This window comes from Poromitra crassiceps (genome assembly GCF_964638095.1).
Source record: "Poromitra crassiceps genome assembly, chromosome: 26".
NCBI classification, from domain to species: Eukaryota; Metazoa; Chordata; class Actinopteri; order Beryciformes; family Melamphaidae; genus Poromitra; species Poromitra crassiceps.
Genome location: NC_139640.1, coordinates 12434740 through 12456427, shown reverse-complemented (window position 1 = coordinate 12456427; position 21688 = coordinate 12434740). Strand labels below are relative to the sequence as shown.

The 21688-nt window shown below is 47.7% G+C and overlaps 1 protein-coding gene across 1 annotated transcript in view; it reads right to left on the bottom strand.

Annotated features, from left to right (window-relative positions):
- The window catches only part of myom3 (myomesin 3), a gene marked incomplete at its 3' end in the record, with an annotated part of 150681 nt that overhangs the window by 77592 nt on the left and 51401 nt on the right, over window positions 1-21688 (bottom strand). The window contains exons 13-14 of the mRNA XM_083661503.1: window positions 21307-21360; window positions 20278-20405 (exon numbers count right to left, since the gene is read on the bottom strand). Of these exons, the coding sequence (XP_083517629.1) occupies window positions 20278-20405; window positions 21307-21360 (182 nt within the window). The remainder of the gene's footprint in view (window positions 1-20277; window positions 20406-21306; window positions 21361-21688) is intronic.

The window sequence follows — 21688 nt, the reverse complement described above, 5'->3', positions numbered from 1 at the left end:
AAAAGGATTTCCCCTTCACAGAATACTGGCGCAGCGGGGTATTTTTGCGCTAAGAGCTGGTTAAGAGCTGCTATTAGGTGCTCTTAAAACTGCGTGCACGCAAAGAATTTGCGGCATTCTGAGGATAGCAGAAAGCAAGCATTTTGTGGAGACACGCCTGGTTTGGCGCGCATGGGGCACACCTACCCCATGCGCGCCCAATTATAACGGGCATAGAGGTAATAGCGCGGCAGGCATAATACGAATGCGCTTGTGCATGCCCCCAATTTGCATTGCGCGCGGCATTAAACAAGCGCAAATGCAAAATTACCGCTTTTGCGACGCTTCTCCAACCCCTCTCTCTCCTGCGGGCTTCAAATTAATTCAGTCAGCCGACTGCTGTGTACCTGTTGGGAATCACTCAGTCATACACTCTTCTTGTGTAGCCCATGATGACATCACTGATGACTTCATTCACTGATGACATCATCAGTGATGTCATAACCCCTTCCCGGCTGTGGCTATATAAGTGATGGCAGGTTGGGTTCTCTGTCAAAGGTAGACAATGGCAAAGCAGAACCTACCAGCATACAGTAAGCTGAACAAGATGATCATTTTAATGCTCCTCTTCAGTCTGCTTGCCAAAGGAGCGCCTCAAGGAGAAGCACAAGCAGCAGAAGACGGCGGAACAGCACCAGAAGATTCAGCAACATCAGCACCACCATCTACTAATTCCTCTCCAAATGAGACAAGTAACTTTCTGGTTCTGGTTGCCTGTCTGGTTATGCTTGCAGCGGTCCTGTACATCTGAGGGCCCTAAGCAGCTAAGTTTGGGGATCCAAACTTATCGTACTTGGCGGCAAGTATTCATAGAACCAGTCAGAATGCCATTATAACGGTATGCAATTTATCTCTATCAACATGATGAGCAGCATGATGGGAAACACTCAAGAGACCTATGCCATCCTGTGTGACAGGTCCAATTGCTTCTTCACAGGGGCACGGTGCACGGTGGCTCAGTGGTAGAGCTGTCGCTTCGCAGTCAGAAGGTCCTGAGATCGATTCTCGCCTGGGACACTGTGGGCGCTGTGGTTGTGTTCCCCCCCATATCTTCAGTGCCCACTGCCCAGGTGGGTTATCTCGTCGTAAGGGCCTTTCTGTCTGTGTGGAGTTTGCATGTTCTCCCCGTGCTCCCCCAGGGGGTTCCTCCGTAAATAACCCCCCCCCCCCCCATTAAAAACATGCAGAAGATCAGATCGTCATCGTCATCCGACCAGTGACGACAACATCCGAAGTCGGTCCCCGGGCGCTGTACGAGAAAGCGACCACTGCTCCTGGCCTGCCCCCCGGAGGAAAGGACAAAGCCAGGATGGGTTAAATGCAGAGGACAAATTTCACCGGCCACCGTCAGCATGTGTGTGTGTGTGTGGCCGTCCGTGCATGTGTTGATGTGTAATCGTGTGACAATAAAGACGGGCTTGTCCGTCTGAAAAAAAAAAAAAAAAAATCATCCAGCAGCTGCACAAGCCCTAGGTCTACTGGGGACACAGGTCTGAAGACCTAGCATTGAGGACCATCCTGCAGGATGTCCTTACGCATCTCCATGGCAGATGAACCTAAGATCAGCTTCTGCATCTCAGGCTGGACAGACTGGAGAAGCGGTACATGCACCTGCTAGGTCTGCCCATCCAGCCATGTTTAGTCACTGATTGCCCACCATCAGGCCTGTTCTTGGGGCAATTGACGCCCACGAACGCGCCAACGACGTAATGATGATGACACCGCCGTGACATCATCGATGATGATGTCAGAGTTCACCTGTGAGGTCATCAGCGATGTCAGACGGTCTAGGCTGACCGTGATGGCAGACGTGACTTTATGAGGTCACCGATGATGTCATACCTCCCCGGACGTTGTGACATCACCAACGATGTCATACACCAAATGTGGGGGGGTATATAACAAGGTGTTGTTCTGTTATGGTATTGTATTGTTGGTCCTGTTTCCCTTTCTGTATACGACGTATACTGCTTCTGCCTGATATTCAATAAAGATAGCCTGAAAAGACATCTCTGTGGTTCTGACCGATCACTGCCCGTGAGCCCTTACCTACGATCCAGCACACTTCACACTTCACCCAAGGCAAGAACATAAGCTTCCTTACACTGATGTTGCAATGACTATACATTATGTGACATATGTGATTTATGACATCACTGATGATGTCTATGACATCATCAGTGTCTGTCAACAATCGCGCACAGAGCAATTGAGATGTCATCAGTGCTGATGGCATCAGTGATGTCACTCGGGCGATGTAATTGGTGATGAAGTCATCGGCTTTGAAGGCGTCGAGGCCAAGCCGTTATTGGACTCCGCAGCAGAGCCAGTCTGCCCTATACGCTCACTATGCAGCTAGCCTAAGAGCCAGTCTGCCCTATAGTACGTTCACTATGCAGCTAGCCTAAGAGCCAGTCTGCCCTATACGCTCACTATGCAGCTAGCCTAAGAGCCAGTCTGCCCTATACGCTCACTATGCAGCTAGCCTAAGAGCCAGTCTGCCCTATACGCTCACTATGCAGCTAGCCTAAGAGCCAGTCTGCCCTATACGCTCACTATGCAGCTAGCCTAAGAGCCAGTCTGCCCTATACGCTCACTATGCAGCTAGCCTAAGAGCCAGTCTGCCCTATACGCTCACTATGCAGCTAGCCTAAGAGCCAGTCTGCTCTATACGCTCACTATGCAGCTAGCCTAAGAGCCAGTCTGCCCTATACGCTCACTATGCAGCTAGCCTAAGAGCCAGTCTGCTCTATACGCTCACTATGCAGCTAGCCTAAGAGCCAGTCTGCTCTATACGCTCACTATGCAGCTAGCCTAAGAGCCAGTCTGCCCTATACGCTCACTATGCAGCTAGCCTAAGAGCCAGTCTGCCCTATACGCTCACTATGCAGCTAGCCTAAGAGCCAGTCTGTCCTATACGTTCACTATGCAGCTAGCCTAAGAGCCAGTCTGCTCTATACGCTCACTATGCAGCTAGCCTAAGAGCCAGTCTGCCCTATACGCTCACTATGCAGCTAGCCTAAGAGCCAGTCTGCCCTACAGATGCAACCACTCCCGTCGTGACAGATTTTTTTCATTACCTTGTGCTTGACGATGCGGTGACGTTTTTGAGATGGTTTGAGATGTGAATAATGGCATTCAACCACTAGGGGCCCTCATAGTACCATAATGTGTCTCTCACTGTTGCAGCAGTTTCAAGCTGCGGGGTCACAGTCCACGCAAACGTATTTGTTCTTCCGGTTCAGCGCTAGTTGTCCTATGTGGCTACTAACATAGCTGCTAGTTATGTTATATGGCAGTAAAATGCTACAGAATGACCAAATTGATATAACTTTTAACCATTTCGAGTAACAATGTTTCCATACGGATCACCAGCGTTAGTTTGTTTATAACGTGGCTATATTCATAACGTTTATATCTCGGATGCGTTATATACTGTCTGGTTAACGCCAACCTACAGTATGTGCCCTATCAGAGTTCGTTACGTTCGTTACGTTATTGTACAGTACACTAAACAAACGTGTGGGCGTTAAGTTTTAATTTGGTTCAAGCATATTGTATGGTGACATTGAATCAGTGTTAGCTTAGCGCTAGCTAGCTAGCAAACACTACGATCTGTGAATAGAATCTAGAATTGGCCTGCAGCCATTTCTAACTACTGTACAGTAGCTAGTTTTTCTCGAATTGATATAACGTTACAGTAGCATGGACCCATCTCGTTATGACAGTGGGGAGATGTTAGCTTTTAGGTTGATATACATTCAGATCTTTACTACCTAACATCCGAAAAGCTAGTCACAATACTGTATTAATACCGACTAGTCACCTTTAGCTGACAGCCAAACTTTTCACCCTGAAATAGGAGGATTTACTGTATGAGTAGCCTAGTTTGATTTCTCCCCTGGTATCTATTCATTGTCACTAGCCTATGCATACAGTACATGAACCACCATCATTCAGTCAGTCCTTCAATTGATCAACAACTTTATTAATCCAACTCAGGGAAATAGGTCAAATGTGAAAGAGAATCTATACTGTAAATGTTGGTCTGTAGATAAATGAAGATAAAATAATTATAGAGTTTAAGTAAACTTCTGTGGGCACTGGGCAGGGCTCTGCTAAACACTGCAGTGTATGAGATTAAAAAGTGACTTCTTCTGTTGAGAGAGAGACCCGTACAAAAAATCAGGAGTGTTGGCAGTTATCAGTCCAATGTGCTTTGCTTACTTTATATGTAAGTCAGTATGGCCCTCTGGAAAAAAATGTTTCCCACCCCTGATCTAGGTTCATAGACTTTCAGATATCAAGTATCGAAGTAGGTTTTGAGGTGTCTTCAGAATGACCAGCTTACTGTATCGGGTCACTCTTACATGTACATTATAGTGACTACGCTGTTGTATGTTATCTGCCAAATATATTTCCAGGCTGTTAGAGGATTATAGATTATCTAACATCAGCCATTGATAGATATTCCAATGTCTTTAAAGCTCTGTCATTGTTACTTAACCCTTAGTTAATATGGAACAATAAATGAGCTTGAATCGTCACAACTCTTATGACATCTGTATATCAAATGCTTTGTCACAGAAGAAGCTTTCTAAACCCAGAAAAAGTGCCATAAATTCACACACACAGTGCTAAAACATGCATCATCACACCAAGTTCTGTCAAAACGGTCACATTTGTACAATCAAAAGGATCTGTGGGTTGATTTCCTGCCCACTACCATCTGATATTGTCAGTGTTCCTGCAAAAAAAAATCATACACAATTCATTTAAACAGATGGACATTTGCTTGCATAGGAGTTATGAGTGTGCAGTCTGTTTCCTTTGTTTACAACTTAGAACAAAACAAAACATGCAAAGCCACTTTTGCCTGCTCCTTGGTTGACCCATTCAGGAAGCGCTCAAAGTTCATGTTTCCAAGACAACAAGCAACAAGCACCACAGCTGTTTGTTTGCGGAAGCCGAAAAATCCATTGAGCAAATCAGCGCAGCGTATTTAGACCACGTGCATGCACATTGCGACATCAACTGTTGAGTGGTTAATTTACATGGACCTCTTGCCAGCCTCAAGAATGAAATTTGTGGGGGGAAGCAGGACAACTGTTACCTTTCAGAACCGGTTTGACTGCTATTCTAACAGCATACAGTGATCAGCTAATTAGATGCATCACTCACCCCCCCCCCCCTCCCCCCCCGCACAAAGGGCACGCACACACAGCACAGAATTAGATTTCACTCAATATAGACTTTCCTGATTTGAATCCAATCGAAATCGTTTGGCATCTTCTGAAAGATCACATACGAAAAGTGACCCAATTCACACAGTGCTAAAACATGCATCATCACACCATAGTTCTGTCAAAACGGTCACATTTGTACAATCAAAAGGATCTGTGGGTTGATTTCCTGCCCACTTCAGCAGAACTGAACGTGTGGCCTGGTTTAGTGGTGTTTGCTGACAACGCCACCTAGGTTTTTTTTGGCTAGAGCCTAGGAACTTAATAGACTCAAATATACAATGGAGGTTCGGCACAAGGGAGAGCAGTTTAAAATACCCAAGGACAGAGACAGAAGCAGCTTTTCCCAAATATAAATACCATTTATTGGTTAAAAAGTTTTCAGGGAAAAAAAAAAAAAAAGTTCTGTTGTTGCAAAAGCTTCATACTGTAGTTCAATGAAAATATTGTATGCTTTAAATCTAAAATTGTTCATGGATTACATTCTAATCTAACAAACCTATCAATTTAAAAGTCAAGCATGTTACCGTGGAAACAATTAAGCTTAGCCCAAAATCACAAATCAGAATGAGGGGGTCCCTGGTATATTTTCTATCTTGTAAGAGGTGCTTGGCTGACGCCAGCCAGGCCGACGTGTCCTCCACGCCCGGGCGGGGTCCGACCAGCCGCCCACAGTACCGCAGCAGCGTTCAGGCGATCCGCTGACCCACAGCGCTCTGGCTCCGTCTCCGCCGCCGTCCGCTCCCTCAGAGCTTTGAGACCATCTTGCCACTCTTTTTGCTTTGGACGACACTGCTTACAGGCAGGCTCTGAAAAACAATGTAGAAACACAAAAATATTCTTCTTTCAGGTGACATAAATTTATGAATGTGACATATCCAAAGCGTCTTATGTTGACTATTTGTGAAGTCCCTCGGCGTGACTATACTGTATGTGAAAAGTAACAAGAGTTCGTCTGTTCCATTGTTAAAAACGACGTGTACATGCAGGGGCGGCTGTGGCTCAGGCGGTAGAGCAGAAAAATAGACTCTGGGACAGCCCTACCATTTTCCCCAGCTTCCTGTACAACAAAAGCACTCTATCTCTAGTTCCACCTCCAATGTGTGTTGAGTGCTTTTCCGTTCACATACTATAACAAAGCCTCACAAATGCACATTTTGTTTCACAGTTATGACTGCACTGAAGTTCGCACTGAAACATTTTGGGAAATAAAAACAAAAAAGAGCTAAATTAATTGGGAGTTATTTTTCTTTTTACGGTAGACTTTTCTTTGTGGGAAGCGAGGGGGGGCGGGGGGCGAGGCCTGAGCGCAGCGCGGCACGTCCATGGAGATTTTTCTATCAGCGCGTCGGGTTTTGCTGCCTGTGCCTGTAAGATCTGCGTGGTAGGCTATCAGTGGATATCTGCTGTGATTGAGTCCTCACCGTCCTCATCATCGTAAAGTCGCCTTCAAAGCATGATGTTCGATTATAACGAACTAGTTGTGTGGCTTAGCCTTCCCAAATGTTGAGGGTAGTTTTTTAGAATTTAATATATAGAATTGGGAACGTCACATTCAATTTCAAATTGCTGACATGCACTAATTTTAGCTGCCTATAACATTTGCAAAGCTGAGCTTTTCAATAGCTTTGTAAATAGCCTACTGTTCTAGAGAAAGCCTCACGTCTTTTTCTGCCTCCCCTTCCCTTCAGTTTTATCCCAATTTAGAAATGCTTCTTTCTCTACACTTTTGTCTGTCTCTCACAGATCTTTGTTGTCACTCGACACTATTATTTGGTGTTGCTTAGCTGGAAACGATCATATTTTCACGCACGCACACTGTGACGAGAGAGGGACCATGAGTGTAGCCTAGGGGTGCACCGATCACGTTTTTTGCCACCGATCACCGATTGCCGATCACCTATGAGAAATATCTGCCCAACCGATCATCGACCGATCACCGATTACCGATTACCGATCACCGATATATATATATATATTTATTTTATATTTTGTAGGCTAAAGGAAACTGCCAACATGAGACAGATGGGAGTTCAACCGTTTAGTTGTCAGTTCTCTTCAGTACAGTACAGCAGTATAGGCTTTTTACAGCATTATGACAGGAATAGTAGGATTGTGTGTGGTCTGGAAAAAGGAGGCAATAAAATATACAAACAGGTCAGTAACCAAGCTTGCTGTTATATAGGCCAATTATAGTGATAATTAACAACTAATAATATATAAATGATAATTAGGTAAACTGTAAGTCAGTTACTCTTAAACACCAGTCTTGAACCATGACTAAAGCCAAAGAGCTCCCACTCATAGAACCGGGGTTATGCACAATAACCGTCATACATTGGGATCCGCATCGAACGAACATCAAAACGACCCGCCCATCGAGGCCGAGTTACAGTGTTATAATTAGCAGCACTATGAGTGCGATCTACATAATGGTGACAGGGTTACATGACGGGAGAAACAACAGAATCACAAGCTACACACGAGCTAAACTCCATCTGAGTAGTGGCATTAATTAGCGCATCCGTCTGAATGGAGCGCACATCCACATAGCAGCACACTTTCGCTTCCTTCAAAGTGCCCGCGGGAACATCAATGCTTGCGTGGAAATTGTCTGTGTGTGCGCGTGCACTACCCCGACTACCACGTTAATCTGGGACTTTAATACACACGGATTTAACAGCATGCAAATGCCTCGGTAGGCGGGAGGACTGGAGGTAATTTATCTGCTGAGTCTGCTGTAATCACCAGCTGATTTGTGTGATTCAAAGACGCAAGAGGTGTGTTGACAGTCTGGTGCGGTGTGTGCATGGAGGTGAGTACACTGATGAAAGCAAAGCGTGTGCTTTGCAACACAATGATATAAACGTTAGAGCACAAATATGAAAGTTAAACGATAGACATTGAAGACATGAAAATGGGCTGCCTCATGTTTCTCACGTGCAGCATGATCGGCTATGCGATCGGCAAAATTAAAGGAATATCGGAAACAGCAGATCACATATTTGAGGTCCAAATCGGCCGATACAGATTGCGTGCAGATCGATCGGTGCACCCCTAGTGTAGCCTATAGGCTACTACTGTATGCCCTGTCTGACAGCTTGCCCGCCGGGCGGAGTTGCCTCCTCCCGCTGGGTGAGACAGCTGTCTCGGTATGAACGGGCATGCAGTGGGGGATGAGAGGAGCGCGAGCCGTGTGAAAACAGACGCGGGCACCAGCATTCAGGCGATCCGCTGACCCACAGCGCTCTGGCTCCGTCTCCGCTCCGCCGCCGTCCGCTCCCTCAGAGGCGGCCTTTAAAAAGAGAAAGGCTGGTGAGTACGGGTGTCGAATCCCACAGTAAGAAAACTGCAATACTGTGATTGCAGAATGCAGATTAACGTAACAAGGCTCCAGCCTTTCCCAGTAACGGCAATGAGGCCAGTAGATATAGTGTGTGTCGGTTAGTGCTGCACGATTAATCGAATCGCAATCGCAATCGCGATGTCAGCACGTGCGATTGCATAACCGCAAAAGTGTGCGATTATTTTATTTTTTTCACGTCTTTTTGAGTGTGTGTGTGTGTGTGTGAGAGCCTCCTTTAAACTAACGTTACACGCGACGCAGCAAACACACGTTTCTCAGCCATCACACTGGGCATCAATACTAGCGGGAGACTTCTCCCATGCACTCCCGCAAATAAGTAATGTTATGTGCAGCAAGGTACATATTATCTACAGAGAGGGCGAGAGAGAACATCCATGATCGCTAACAGCAAGCTATGCTAATAACTAGCTAGCCGTTCGTTCAGAAACGCATGTAAACAGCCGTGTGATCAGTGAGAACGTCAGTAAAATAAGGAGAGAGCTGCAGGTGCTTATGCAGAACTAGTGCGCGATTAAGTACACAGTGGGGATGACCCGCTGTGATGAAGAATATAACGAGATTAACAAGGTTGATGGCAAAACACTGTCGCAGCTGCCAGCACTGGCAGCATCACCTCCAGGCTAGCTAACTAGCCTGTCACATGACGCCTTCATGGTCCCCTCGTTAAAAGTCTGCAGATGCACGTTCTCACCTCTCTCTCTCAAGAAGCGTCACGTGAGTGTGGCGTTTAAGGCCATCTGTCGCTACAAAATAAATAAACGGGGTGTATCATTCATTAGTATTGCTGGACAGACATGTAACTAACTTTGCAACTTTGCTGAGCCATCTTCTATGTGCTGTAACACAGTGCAGTTTCTATTTGACTGGTGTTTCTTTTTTACATGTTTGGGACAGGCAAATGTCTCAAAATGTTTTATTTTTTTGTAAAGATAATTTAATTTCAAATTGTTTTATTTTTTTAGTTTTAATATATTATAAATTGTAACATATTTCATGTATTTTAGTCTGTGATATGTGAAACCGTGGTATTTTTGTCCAAGGTTATCATACCGTCAAAAACTCATGCCGGCACATCCCTAGATACCTAGTGGCAGTGGTGGCCCAACGGTTAGCGAAGCGAGCTTCAATCCCCGGGACCGGCAGGATAAATCTGGGTGGGGAAAGTGAAAAGGCAGCGCTTGCCCCTCCCTCATTACCACCACTGAGGTGCCCTTGAGCAAGGCCTTAACCCCAACTGCTCCAGTGGAGCTGATCAGTGGCCAGCAGATCAGACTGTGGTTGTACTGGTCAGCTTCCAGGTATGAATGTGTGTGTGAATGTGAACAGGGCACTCCTGAAAAAGAGAGCATTGCTCTCAGTGAGACTCCCCCTGTATAAATAAAGGTAAAAAAAAAATCGCAATCACAATCGCAATCGCAATATTGTCCACCCTAATCGCTAATCGCACCTTTTCCCCAAATCGTGCAGCACTAGTGTCGGTTCACTGCTCCTCCTCTGCTGTCGGCGGGGACGTGGCTTTCGGCGGCTTGCTCTGGCTTCTCTCCGTCTCTGAGACATCAGAGTGAAATCCTGCTCAATCTGCAGACAAGATATACCTGTTAACATGGGGGCCAAAATTAAAAACAGTTCTGCAGCGCACACGCACTGCTCACGCAGACACTGTTTCAGCTGTTAGAATAAGAGCTTATATCCGGCTTCTCCAGCTGGGGGGAATGCATTCAAAATATTATGTTTGAATCAATCTGGGAACCGAGAGTCTATTTGTATTTGAAAAATAGACTCTGGGACAGCCCTACCATTTTTCCCAGCTTCCTGTACAGCGTGCCTTCCTGCCACTTCTGGCGCTCTTGGAACTTCTCTCGTACAGCCTGCATCCTTGATGGCAAATAAATTAATAAATGATCATTTCAATTGCATTATCACAAATATACACAGCAATTTAGTCATTTTAACAGTTACTAGTTCACATGCAGTACTGTACCTACTAGGGGTACTTGAGCAGCTTGCAGGGGGTATTTGGAATGATTGGGGAATACATTTTACCTCCAAAATGATAAATAAATAAATATATATTCCAAGTCATTTCATAAGCCCATTGTTAAAATGTGATGTGTGTGCCGCAACTAGTTCTGCTGGCAATTGTCAACTGCTACACTGTTCTGCTACTGATAATGGCAAAAAACAACAACTAAAAAGCCCAAACACCGGCAGTTCAGTGAAACATATATTTTGTATAGATTTACTTGTATGTAATCATCAACACGCATGAGTGAGGGGTACTATTGTCATGGAAAAACAGCTCAAGGGGTACATAAGACAAAAAAGGTTGGGAACCACAGTGCTGTGTACACCATGCAATACACGCTTCTGCAGTGGGTTGTACCAGCTGTGTGTAAGTTGAAACGTAAGCTAGTTTGAACGTAGCAGTTAGTGTGGACTTTACACCCTAACTTAAGACACAGCTGCAGTGGGCATTAACGTTAGTAAAACGTTAGTCAACCCAGTGCAGTTCTCCGTTCAGGCGTTGGACCGACCAGTGTGTCAAATTAACGTTTATGTCCATCTGCCGCTAGTACTGTAAAACTGTCACCCTACAGTCCTCTGTAATAGACTCAGTCAACCACACATGACAAAACTGCAACAAAAGTCGCCTACCCACGCTCTGTTCAGAGCAAAACACACGTGTCTCAAAGTCCGCTAGCAATTTAATACTCGTGTTGCACCGACCCACCTGGCGTTAATAACTTACTGTCGATAAACCACTACAAAGAGGTTTAATTAGTCAGTCCGATGCTAACGTAGCGTTAGCATGCTAACGTAGCGTTAGCATGTTATCAGCCCAGCCTGTTCAACAGATGGCTAGCATTACATGTAGGTAACTACTACTACTACCTGTAATGTTGCAAATCAGTTTAACCTGACACATGTTAATCAATAGTAATAAACTTACCTGGCATTTGATCCATCAAGTGAAGAAAAGGGCTTCCCAACTGCTTAATTATGTCCGTCATATTAACGCTACTGTAGGCTATAGGGGGAGAAAAATGGCGACCGAATCGGAAATAAAGTGGGCGTTAGTAGGCGTGACCATGCTGTTTACTCCAATATAATTTTGTCTGGAACTTTGCGCTCACTCTATTGCCTGCAGGTAATAATTATGCTCCAAAAGGATTAAATATTACTATTTGAGAGGAAAATAATATTTACTCTGGGAAAAATACCCTCCAGTTTTTCCTGTGTACTAGGTTACTGACGGTGGACTGCTCTGAGAGGCAGGCGAATCACAGGGCGAAGTCAGTCTTTCAGAAAGCTAATCAGACGGTGTGTTTTTGCACCTCCTGGTGGGTGAAAACAGAAGTGGACTTCCCAGTGAAAAAAAAATATTCCCACCGCAGCACTGCCGCGCGTTGCGCGCACGACAGACGCGGGGCAATGGGTCTCAGATTGGCTGGCTGCATCTGTATACGCTCACTATGCAGCTAGCCTAAGAGCCAGTCTGCCCTATAGTACGTTCACTATGCAGCTAGCCTAAGAGCCAGTCTGCTCTATACGCTCACTATGCAGCTAGCCTAAGAGCCAGTCTGCCCTATAGTACGTTCACTATGCAGCTAGCCTAAGAGCCAGTCTGCTCTATACGCTCACTATGCAGCTAGCCTAAGAGCCAGTCTGCCCTATACGCTCACTATGCAGCTAGCCTAAGAGCCAGTCTGCTCTATATGCTCACTATGCAGCTAGCCTAAGATCCAGTCTGCCCTATACGCTCACTATGCAGCTAGCCTAAGAGCCAGTCTGCCCTATACGCTCACTATGCAGCTAGCCTAAGAGCCAGTCTGCCCTATACGCTCACTATGCAGCTAGCCTAAGAGCCAGTCTGCCCTATACGCTCACTATGCAGCTAGCCTAAGAGCCAGTCTGCTCTATATGCTCACTATGCAGCTAGCCTAAGAGCCAGTCTGCCCTATACGCTCACTATGCAGCTAGCCTAAGAGCCAGTCTGCCCTATACGCTCACTATGCAGCTAGCCTAAGAGCCAGTCTGCTCTATAGTACGTTCACTATGCAGCTAGCCTAAGAGCCAGTCTGCCCTATAGTACGTTCACTATGCAGCTAGCCTAAGAGCCAGTCTGCTCTATACGCTCACTATGCAGCTAGTCTAAGAGCCAGTCTGCCCTATACGCTCACTATACAGCTAGCCTAAGAGCCAGTCTGTCCTATACGCTCACTCACTATGCAGCTAGCCTAAGAGCCAGTCTGCCCTATACGCTCACTATGCAGCTAGCCTAAGAGCCAGTCTGCTCTATACGCTCACTATGCAGCTAGCCTAAGAGCCAGTCTGCTCTATACGCTCACTATGCAGCTAGCCTAAGAGCCAGTCTGCCCTATACGCTCACTATGCAGCTAGCCTAAGAGCCAGTCTGCCCTATACGCTCACTATGCAGCTAGCCTAAGAGCCAGTCTGCCCTATACGCTCACTATGCAGCTAGCCTAAGAGCCAGTCTGCTCTATACGCTCACTATGCAGCTAGCCTAAGAGCCAGTCTGCTCTATACGCTCACTATGCAGCTAGCCTAAGAGCCAGTCTGCCCTATACGCTCACTATGCAGCTAGCCTAAGAGCCAGTCTGCCCTATACGCTCACTATGCAGCTAGCCTAAGAGCCAGTCTGCCCTATACGCTCACTATGCAGCTAGCCTAAGAGCCAGTCTGCCCTATACGCTCACTATGCAGCTAGTCTAAGAGCCAGTCTGCTCTATATGCTCACTATGCAGCTAGCCTAAGAGCCAGTCTGCTCTATACGCTCACTATGCAGCTAGCCTAAGAGCCAGTCTGCCCTATACGCTCACTATGCAGCTAGCCTAAGAGCCAGTCTGCCCTATACGCTCACTATGCAGCTAGCCTAAGAGCCAGTCTGCTCTATACGCTCACTATGCAGCTAGCCTAAGAGCCAGTCTGCCCTATAGTACGTTCACTATGCAGCTAGCCTAAGAGCCAGTCTGCCCTATACGCTCACTATGCAGCTAGCCTAAGAGCCAGTCTGCCCTATACGCTCACTATGCAGCTAGCCTAAGAGCCAGTCTGCTCTATAGTACGTTCACTATGCAGCTAGCCTAAGAGCCAGTCTGCCCTATAGTACGTTCACTATGCAGCTAGCCTAAGAGCCAGTCTGCTCTATACGCTCACTATGCAGCTAGTCTAAGAGCCAGTCTGCCCTATACGCTCACTATACAGCTAGCCTAAGAGCCAGTCTGTCCTATACGCTCACTCACTATGCAGCTAGCCTAAGAGCCAGTCTGCCCTATACGCTCACTATGCAGCTAGCCTAAGAGCCAGTCTGCTCTATACGCTCACTATGCAGCTAGCCTAAGAGCCAGTCTGCTCTATACGCTCACTATGCAGCTAGCCTAAGAGCCAGTCTGCCCTATACGCTCACTATGCAGCTAGCCTAAGAGCCAGTCTGCCCTATACGCTCACTATGCAGCTAGCCTAAGAGCCAGTCTGCCCTATACGCTCACTATGCAGCTAGCCTAAGAGCCAGTCTGCTCTATACGCTCACTATGCAGCTAGCCTAAGAGCCAGTCTGCTCTATACGCTCACTATGCAGCTAGCCTAAGAGCCAGTCTGCCCTATACGCTCACTATGCAGCTAGCCTAAGAGCCAGTCTGCCCTATACGCTCACTATGCAGCTAGCCTAAGAGCCAGTCTGCCCTATACGCTCACTATGCAGCTAGCCTAAGAGCCAGTCTGCCCTATACGCTCACTATGCAGCTAGTCTAAGAGCCAGTCTGCTCTATATGCTCACTATGCAGCTAGCCTAAGAGCCAGTCTGCTCTATACGCTCACTATGCAGCTAGCCTAAGAGCCAGTCTGCCCTATACGCTCACTATGCAGCTAGCCTAAGAGCCAGTCTGCCCTATACGCTCACTATGCAGCTAGCCTAAGAGCCAGTCTGCTCTATACGCTCACTATGCAGCTAGCCTAAGAGCCAGTCTGCCCTATAGTACGTTCACTATGCAGCTAGCCTAAGAGCCAGTCTGCCCTATACGCTCACTATGCAGCTAGCCTAAGAGCCAGTCTGCTCTATATGCTCACTATGCAGCTAGCCTAAGAGCCAGTCTGCCCTATACGCTCACTATGCAGCTAGCCTAAGAGCCAGTCTGCCCTATACGCTCACTATGCAGCTAGCCTAAGAGCCAGTCTGCCCTATACGCTCACTATGCAGCTAGCCTAAGAGCCAGTCTGCTCTATACGCTCACTATGCAGCTAGCCTAAGAGCCAGTCTGCCCTATACGCTCACTATGCAGCTAGCCTAAGAGCCAGTCTGCCCTATACGCTCACTATGCAGCTAGCCTAAGAGCCAGTCTGTCCTATACGCTCACTATGCAGCTAGCCTAAGCCAGTCTGCCCTATACGCTCACTATGCAGCTAGCCTAAGAGCCAGTCTGCTCTATACGCTCACTATGCAGCTAGCCTAAGAGCCAGTCTGCCCTATACGCTCACTATGCAGCTAGCCTAAGAGCCAGTCTGCTCTATACGCTCACTATGCAGCTAGCCTAAGAGCCAGTCTGCTCTATACGCTCACTATGCAGCTAGCCTAAGAGCCAGTCTGCTCTATATGCTCACTATGCAGCTAGCCTAAGAGCCAGTCTGCCCTATACGCTCACTATGCAGCTAGCCTAAGAGCCAGTCTGCTCTATACGCTCACTATGCAGCTAGCCTAAGAGCCAGTCTGCCCTATACGCTCACTATGCAGCTAGCCTAAGAGCCAGTCTGCTCTATACGCTCACTATGCAGCTAGCCTAAGAGCCAGTCTGCTCTATATGCTCACTATGCAGCTAGCCTAAGAGCCAGTCTGCTCTATACGCTCACTATGCAGCTAGCCTAAGAGCCAGTCTGCCCTATACGCTCACTATGCAGCTAGCCTAAGAGCCAGTCTGCTCTATACGCTCACTATGCAGCTAGCCTAAGAGCCAGTCTGCCCTATACGCTCACTATGCAGCTAGCCTAAGAGCCAGTCTGCCCTATACGCTCACTATGCAGCTAGCCTAAGAGCCAGTCTGCCCTATACGCTCACTATGCAGCTAGCCTAAGAGCCAGTCTGCCCTATGCAGCTAGCCTAAGAGCCAGTCTGCCCTATACGCTCACTATGCAGCTAGCCTAAGAGCCAGTCTGCTCTATATGCTCACTATGCAGCTAGCCTAAGAGCCAGTCTGCTCTATACGCTCACTATGCAGCTAGCCTAAGAGCCAGTCTGCCCTATACGCTCACTATGCAGCTAGCCTAAGATCCAGTCTGTCCTATACGCTCACTATGCAGCTAGCCTAAGAGCCAGTCTGCTCTATATGCTCACTATGCAGCTAGCCTAAGAGCCAGTCTGCCCTATACGCTCACTATGCAGCTAGCCTAAGAGCCAGTCTGCTCTATACGCTCACTATGCAGCTAGCCTAAGAGCCAGTCTGCCCTATACGCTCACTATGCAGCTAGCCTAAGAGCCAGTCTGTCCTATACGCTCACTATGCAGCTAGCCTAAGAGCCAGTCTGTCCTATACGCTCACTATGCAGCTAGCCTAAGCCAGTCTGCCCTATACGCTCACTATGCAGCTAGCCTAAGAGCCAGTCTGCCCTATACGCTCACTATGCAGCTAGCCTAAGAGCCAGTCTGATCTATACGCTCACTATGCAGCTAGCCTAAGAGCCAGTCTGCCCTATACGCTCACTATGCAGCTAGCCTAAGAGCCAGTCTGCTCTATACGCTCACTATGCAGCTAGCCTAAGAGCCAGTCTGCCCTATACGCTCACTATGCAGCTAGCCTAAGAGCCAGTCTGCTCTATACGCTCACTATGCAGCTAGCCTAAGAGCCAGTCTGTCCTATACGCTCACTATGCAGCTAGCCTAAGAGCCAGTCTGCCCTATACGCTCACTATGCAGCTAGCCTAAGAGCCAGTCTGCCCTATACGCTCACTATGCAGCTAGCCTAAGAGCCAGTCTGCCCTATACGCTCACTATGCAGCTAGCCTAAGAGCCAGTCTGCCCTATACGTTCACTATGCAGCTAGCCTAAGAGCCAGTCTGCTCTATATGCTCACTATGCAGCTAGCCTAAGAGCCAGTCTGCCCTATACGCTCACTATGCAGCTAGCCTAAGATCCAGTCTGTCCTATACGCTCACTATGCAGCTAGCCTAAGAGCCAGTCTGCCCTATACGCTCACTATGCAGCTAGCCTAAGATCCAGTCTGTCCTATACGCTCACTATGCAGCTAGCCTAAGAGCCAGTCTGCCCTATACGCTCACTATGCAGCTAGCCTAAGAGCCAGTCTGCTCTATACGCTCACTATGCAGCTAGCCTAAGAGCCAGTCTGCTCTATACGCTCACTATGCAGCTAGCCTAAGAGCCAGTCTGCCCTATACGCTCACTATGCAGCTAGCCTAAGAGCCAGTCTGCTCTATATGCTCACTATGCAGCTAGCCTAAGAGCCAGTCTGCCCTATATGCTCACTATGCAGCTAGCCTAAGAGCCAGTCTGCTCTATATGCTCACTATGCAGCTAGCCTAAGAGCCAGTCTGCCCTATATGCTCACTATGCAGCTAGCCTAAGAGCCAGTCTGCTCTATATGCTCACTATGCAGCTAGCCTAAGAGCCAGTCTGCTCTATATGCTCACTATGCAGCTAGCCTAAGAGCCAGTCTGCTCTATACGCTCACTATGCAGCTAGCCTAAGAGCCAGTCTGCCCTATACGCTCACTATGCAGCTAGCCTAAGAGCCAGTCTGCTCTATATGCTCACTATGCAGCTAGCCTAAGAGCCAGTCTGCCCTATACGCTCACTATGCAGCTAGCCTAAGAGCCAGTCTGCTCTATACGCTCACTATGCAGCTAGCCTAAGAGCCAGTCTGCTCTATACGCTCACTATGCAGCTAGCCTAAGAGCCAGTCTGCTCTATACGCTCACTATGCAGCTAGTCTAAGAGCCAGTCTGCCCTATACGCTCACTATGCAGCTAGCCTAAGAGCCAGTCTGCCCTATACGCTCACTATGCAGCTAGCCTAAGATCCAGTCTGTCCTATACGCTCACTATGCAGCTAGCCTAAGAGCCAGTCTGCCCTATACGCTCACTATGCAGCTAGCCTAAGATCCAGTCTGTCCTATACGCTCACTATGCAGCTAGCCTAAGAGCCAGTCTGCCCTATACGCTCACTATGCAGCTAGCCTAAGAGCCAGTCTGCTCTATACGCTCACTATGCAGCTAGCCTAAGAGCCAGTCTGCCCTATACGCTCACTATGCAGCTAGTCTAAGAGCCAGTCTGCTCTATACGCTCACTATGCAGCTAGCCTAAGAGCCAGTCTGCCCTATACGTTCACTATGCAGCTAGCCTAAGAGCCAGTCTGCTCTATATGCTCACTATGCAGCTAGCCTAAGAGCCAGTCTGCCCTATACGCTCACTATGCAGCTAGCCTAAGAGCCAGTCTGCCCTATACGCTCACTATGCAGCTAGCCTAAGAGCCAGTCTGCCCTATACGCTCACTATGCAGCTAGCCTAAGAGCCAGTCTGTCCTATACGCTCACTATGCAGCTAGCCTAAGAGCCAGTCTGCTCTATACGCTCACTATGCAGCTAGCCTAAGAGCCAGTCTGCCCTATACGCTCACTATGCAGCTAGCCTAAGAGCCAGTCTGCCCTATACGCTCACTATGCAGCTAGCCTAAGAGCCAGTCTGCCCTATACGCTCACTATGCAGCTAGCCTAAGAGCCAGTCTGCCCTATATGCTCACTATGCAGCTAGCCTAAGAGCCAGTCTGCTCTATACGCTCACTATGCAGCTAGCCTAAGAGCCAGTCTGCCCTATACGCTCACTATGCAGCTAGCCTAAGAGCCAGTCTGTCCTATACGCTCACTATGCAGCTAGCCTAAGAGCCAGTCTGCCCTATACGCTCACTATGCAGCTAGCCTAAGAGCCAGTCTGCCCTATACGCTCACTATGCAGCTAGCCTAAGAGCCAGTCTGTCCTATACGCTCACTATGCAGCTAGCCTAAGAGCCAGTCTGCCCTATACGCTCACTATGCAGCTAGCCTAAGAGCCAGTCTGCCCTATACGCTCACTATGCAGCTAGCCTAAGAGCCAGTCTGCCCTATACGCTCACTATGCAGCTAGCCTAAGAGCCAGTCTGCCCTATACGCTCACTATGCAGCTAGCCTAAGAGCCAGTCTGCCCTATATGCTCACTATGCAGCTAGCCTAAGAGCCAGTCTGCTCTATACGCTCACTATGCAGCTAGCCTAAGAGCCAGTCTGTCCTATACGCTCACTATGCAGCTAGCCTAAGAGCCAGTCTGCCCTATACGCTCACTATGCAGCTAGCCTAAGAGCCAGTCTGCCCTATACGCTCACTATGCAGCTAGCCTAAGAGCCAGTCTGTCCTATACGCTCACTATGCAGCTAGCCTAAGAGCCAGTCTGCCCTATACGCTCACTATGCAGCTAGCCTAAGGCCTCCAACACGGAAAAGAACTTGCATTGATCAGAAGTGACACCTAATACATTGATCCATTGCAACACCAGCGCACAGCAAACCTGCCATTTTGGCCTGGAGGGAGACACCTCTGATTGGCTGTCATGCTTCTGTGCTGTTGTCCCATTGGCCAAAGCGGCGCTGTCAAAAAGCAAATGTTGTCAACTCTTATTGTCTTCAACGCTCTTTGGCGGCCCTCACCCACCTCCGCCTCCCCAAATGTGTTTAGCGTGCCTCAATGTAGATGCAGACGAGTACAAGTCAAGTTTGTTGACTGCACTGCTGAAAGATGAAGCCCATTGATCCCTCTGGCAATGAAACAAAAGAAAAAACATGGAAGTGAACTGAGACAACAGCAGCCAGGTAGGAGAAACGTGTTCACGGGTGGATGGATGATGGATGGGTGGACAGACAGACAGAAGATATTCTCAGAGAGGAAATGATATTCACAGTTGGTGGTGGTACACACAAAAAAGAAAGACGCCATACAAAATAACAGGAACACAAACAATAACAAGGTCCAAAAATACATTGACAATAATAAACAAGACAATATTTAGTCTACCAGAACTCAGTCAATAAAAAATAATAAAACCAAGTAAAACTTTACTTTTAGAAGCATTTTAGAAAATAGATTGAAAAATGAATGGTGGGTGACGTTGGCAGTCTATTGTTGTTTTAATGGGTTGCCATGGTGATGTGATGTAGGGTGCAGCTTACGAGGTTATGTGTGTAGAAGGCTTAAAGAAGCATTTGCGGGTTAGGACGCTCTCCCAGTAGCACTAGGCTCTTTCACACACAGATCGTGCAAAATTGCAGTTCTGAAGGCCCGCAAAGCCCGCAGCCTCGCCACAGAAATTGCTTTCACACAGAGCCAAGCAGCACCGCCACATTCCCGTCCTGCGGTGTGCTTTCAGGCGACATCCACCCCTCCCGGATTGAAAGGCCAGCGGAGGCATTTTCACTCAGCTCCTAGCCCAAATGCATATTTTCATAGGTTAGTGTAGCCTAGGCTACTGTATGATGAACGAATTCGCGCGTGGGTGCGCGCGTGCGTGCGTGCGTGCGTGCGTGTGCGTGCGTGCGTGCGTGCGTGCGTGCGCGTGTGTGTGTGTAGGAGTGAAGACTGACCCGCTCCACATAGAAGGTGAGTGGCTCTCTGCCTCTGGGCTCAGGCTCGCTCCAGCTCAGCACCACGTAGGTGTGGCTCACCTGGCAGGCGTGCACACCTGTGGGAGGGAAGGGAACCCTGATCTGACCTGCACAGCAGCAAGAGGGAGAGGAGGAAGAGCAGAAAGAGTTTGGAACCAGGTCAGAGGTCAGAACCAGGTCAGAGGTCAGAACCAGGTCAGTCCAAATTAATGTATAAAATGCGAAAAGTGCCGGCTGAGATGTTGCCGTTCATTTCTTTGGGTTAGATTTTTATTTGCATTCCTAATACAGGACAGCTTGCCTGTGTCCACGCCGTCCAATCAGCTCACGCCACACACAAAAAAACATTTGAAAAAAATACTGTGCAGATTTGTATCTGAATATCTGAATATAGCCATTGTGGGAGCGGCATATTTCGACGTTGTGGAATTACGTCGCTACGATTTCCATTCCGGATATATAATTAGACCCTGACTAGATGTAGTGGTTTGACGTGCAGTAGACGGTCGTTATACGTGAACATGTTTGCTGATGAGGGACTAACGCCGTTTGTGAAGTTTCCTGTTGGAGTATGTCGGACCAATGTTCATTCCCTGCTTTTGCCTGGTCAGACAGGAAGTCCTCCTCCTTTCTTCTTCTGTCCCTCTTTGTGAGTTACAGCGGTGCTGAGGTTCTCAGCCCTCTTCACAGCAGGCAGACCACCACAGGCCATTATGTGCATTTACCACGATGACCTACTGGGGACAATTCATTCTGCTCCGTTCAGTAAATGGGACAAATGTTCATCGCCTCGGCCGTACAGTTACTGCAGCTCGTTATATTCATATAATATAATATAATATAATATAATGTGAAGATACATTAAGCCGCGAGCCCAAGGCAACCCCAAAGGTGGAGGAGCACGCCAACGGAAAATAGATGCCATGTGAATCGAGGGTCGAAAGCAAATTTGGCCAGTTCAAATGGCATTTTGTTTTATGAGGAAAATATATACAGAAGTTTTCTCACCTTCCAGCTCGTCTTTAGTAATGATGATCTCCCTCCCTCTGTCTACTTTGACCACTGAGATGAGAGAGAGAGAGAGAGAGAGAGAGAGAGAGAGAGAGAGAGAGAGAGAGAGAGAGAGAGAGAGAGAGAGAGAGAGAGAGAGAGAGAGAGAGAGGGGGGAGTGAGAAGAAAGCAGGAAGAGACATCAGGGTAATGAAGTTATATGAGAGTCCATGATAACACTATTAGTGTTAATGTTGGAGGAGCAGCCCCTTGGTAAAGCCAGCCAGAGAGCTTCTGTCTGTCCTTCATCTGTGTCTAATGATCCACAGCATTTGTCCAGAGACCCCGTCTGTCCTCCCTGACACACACACACGCACGCACGCATGCAGGCAAGCACACA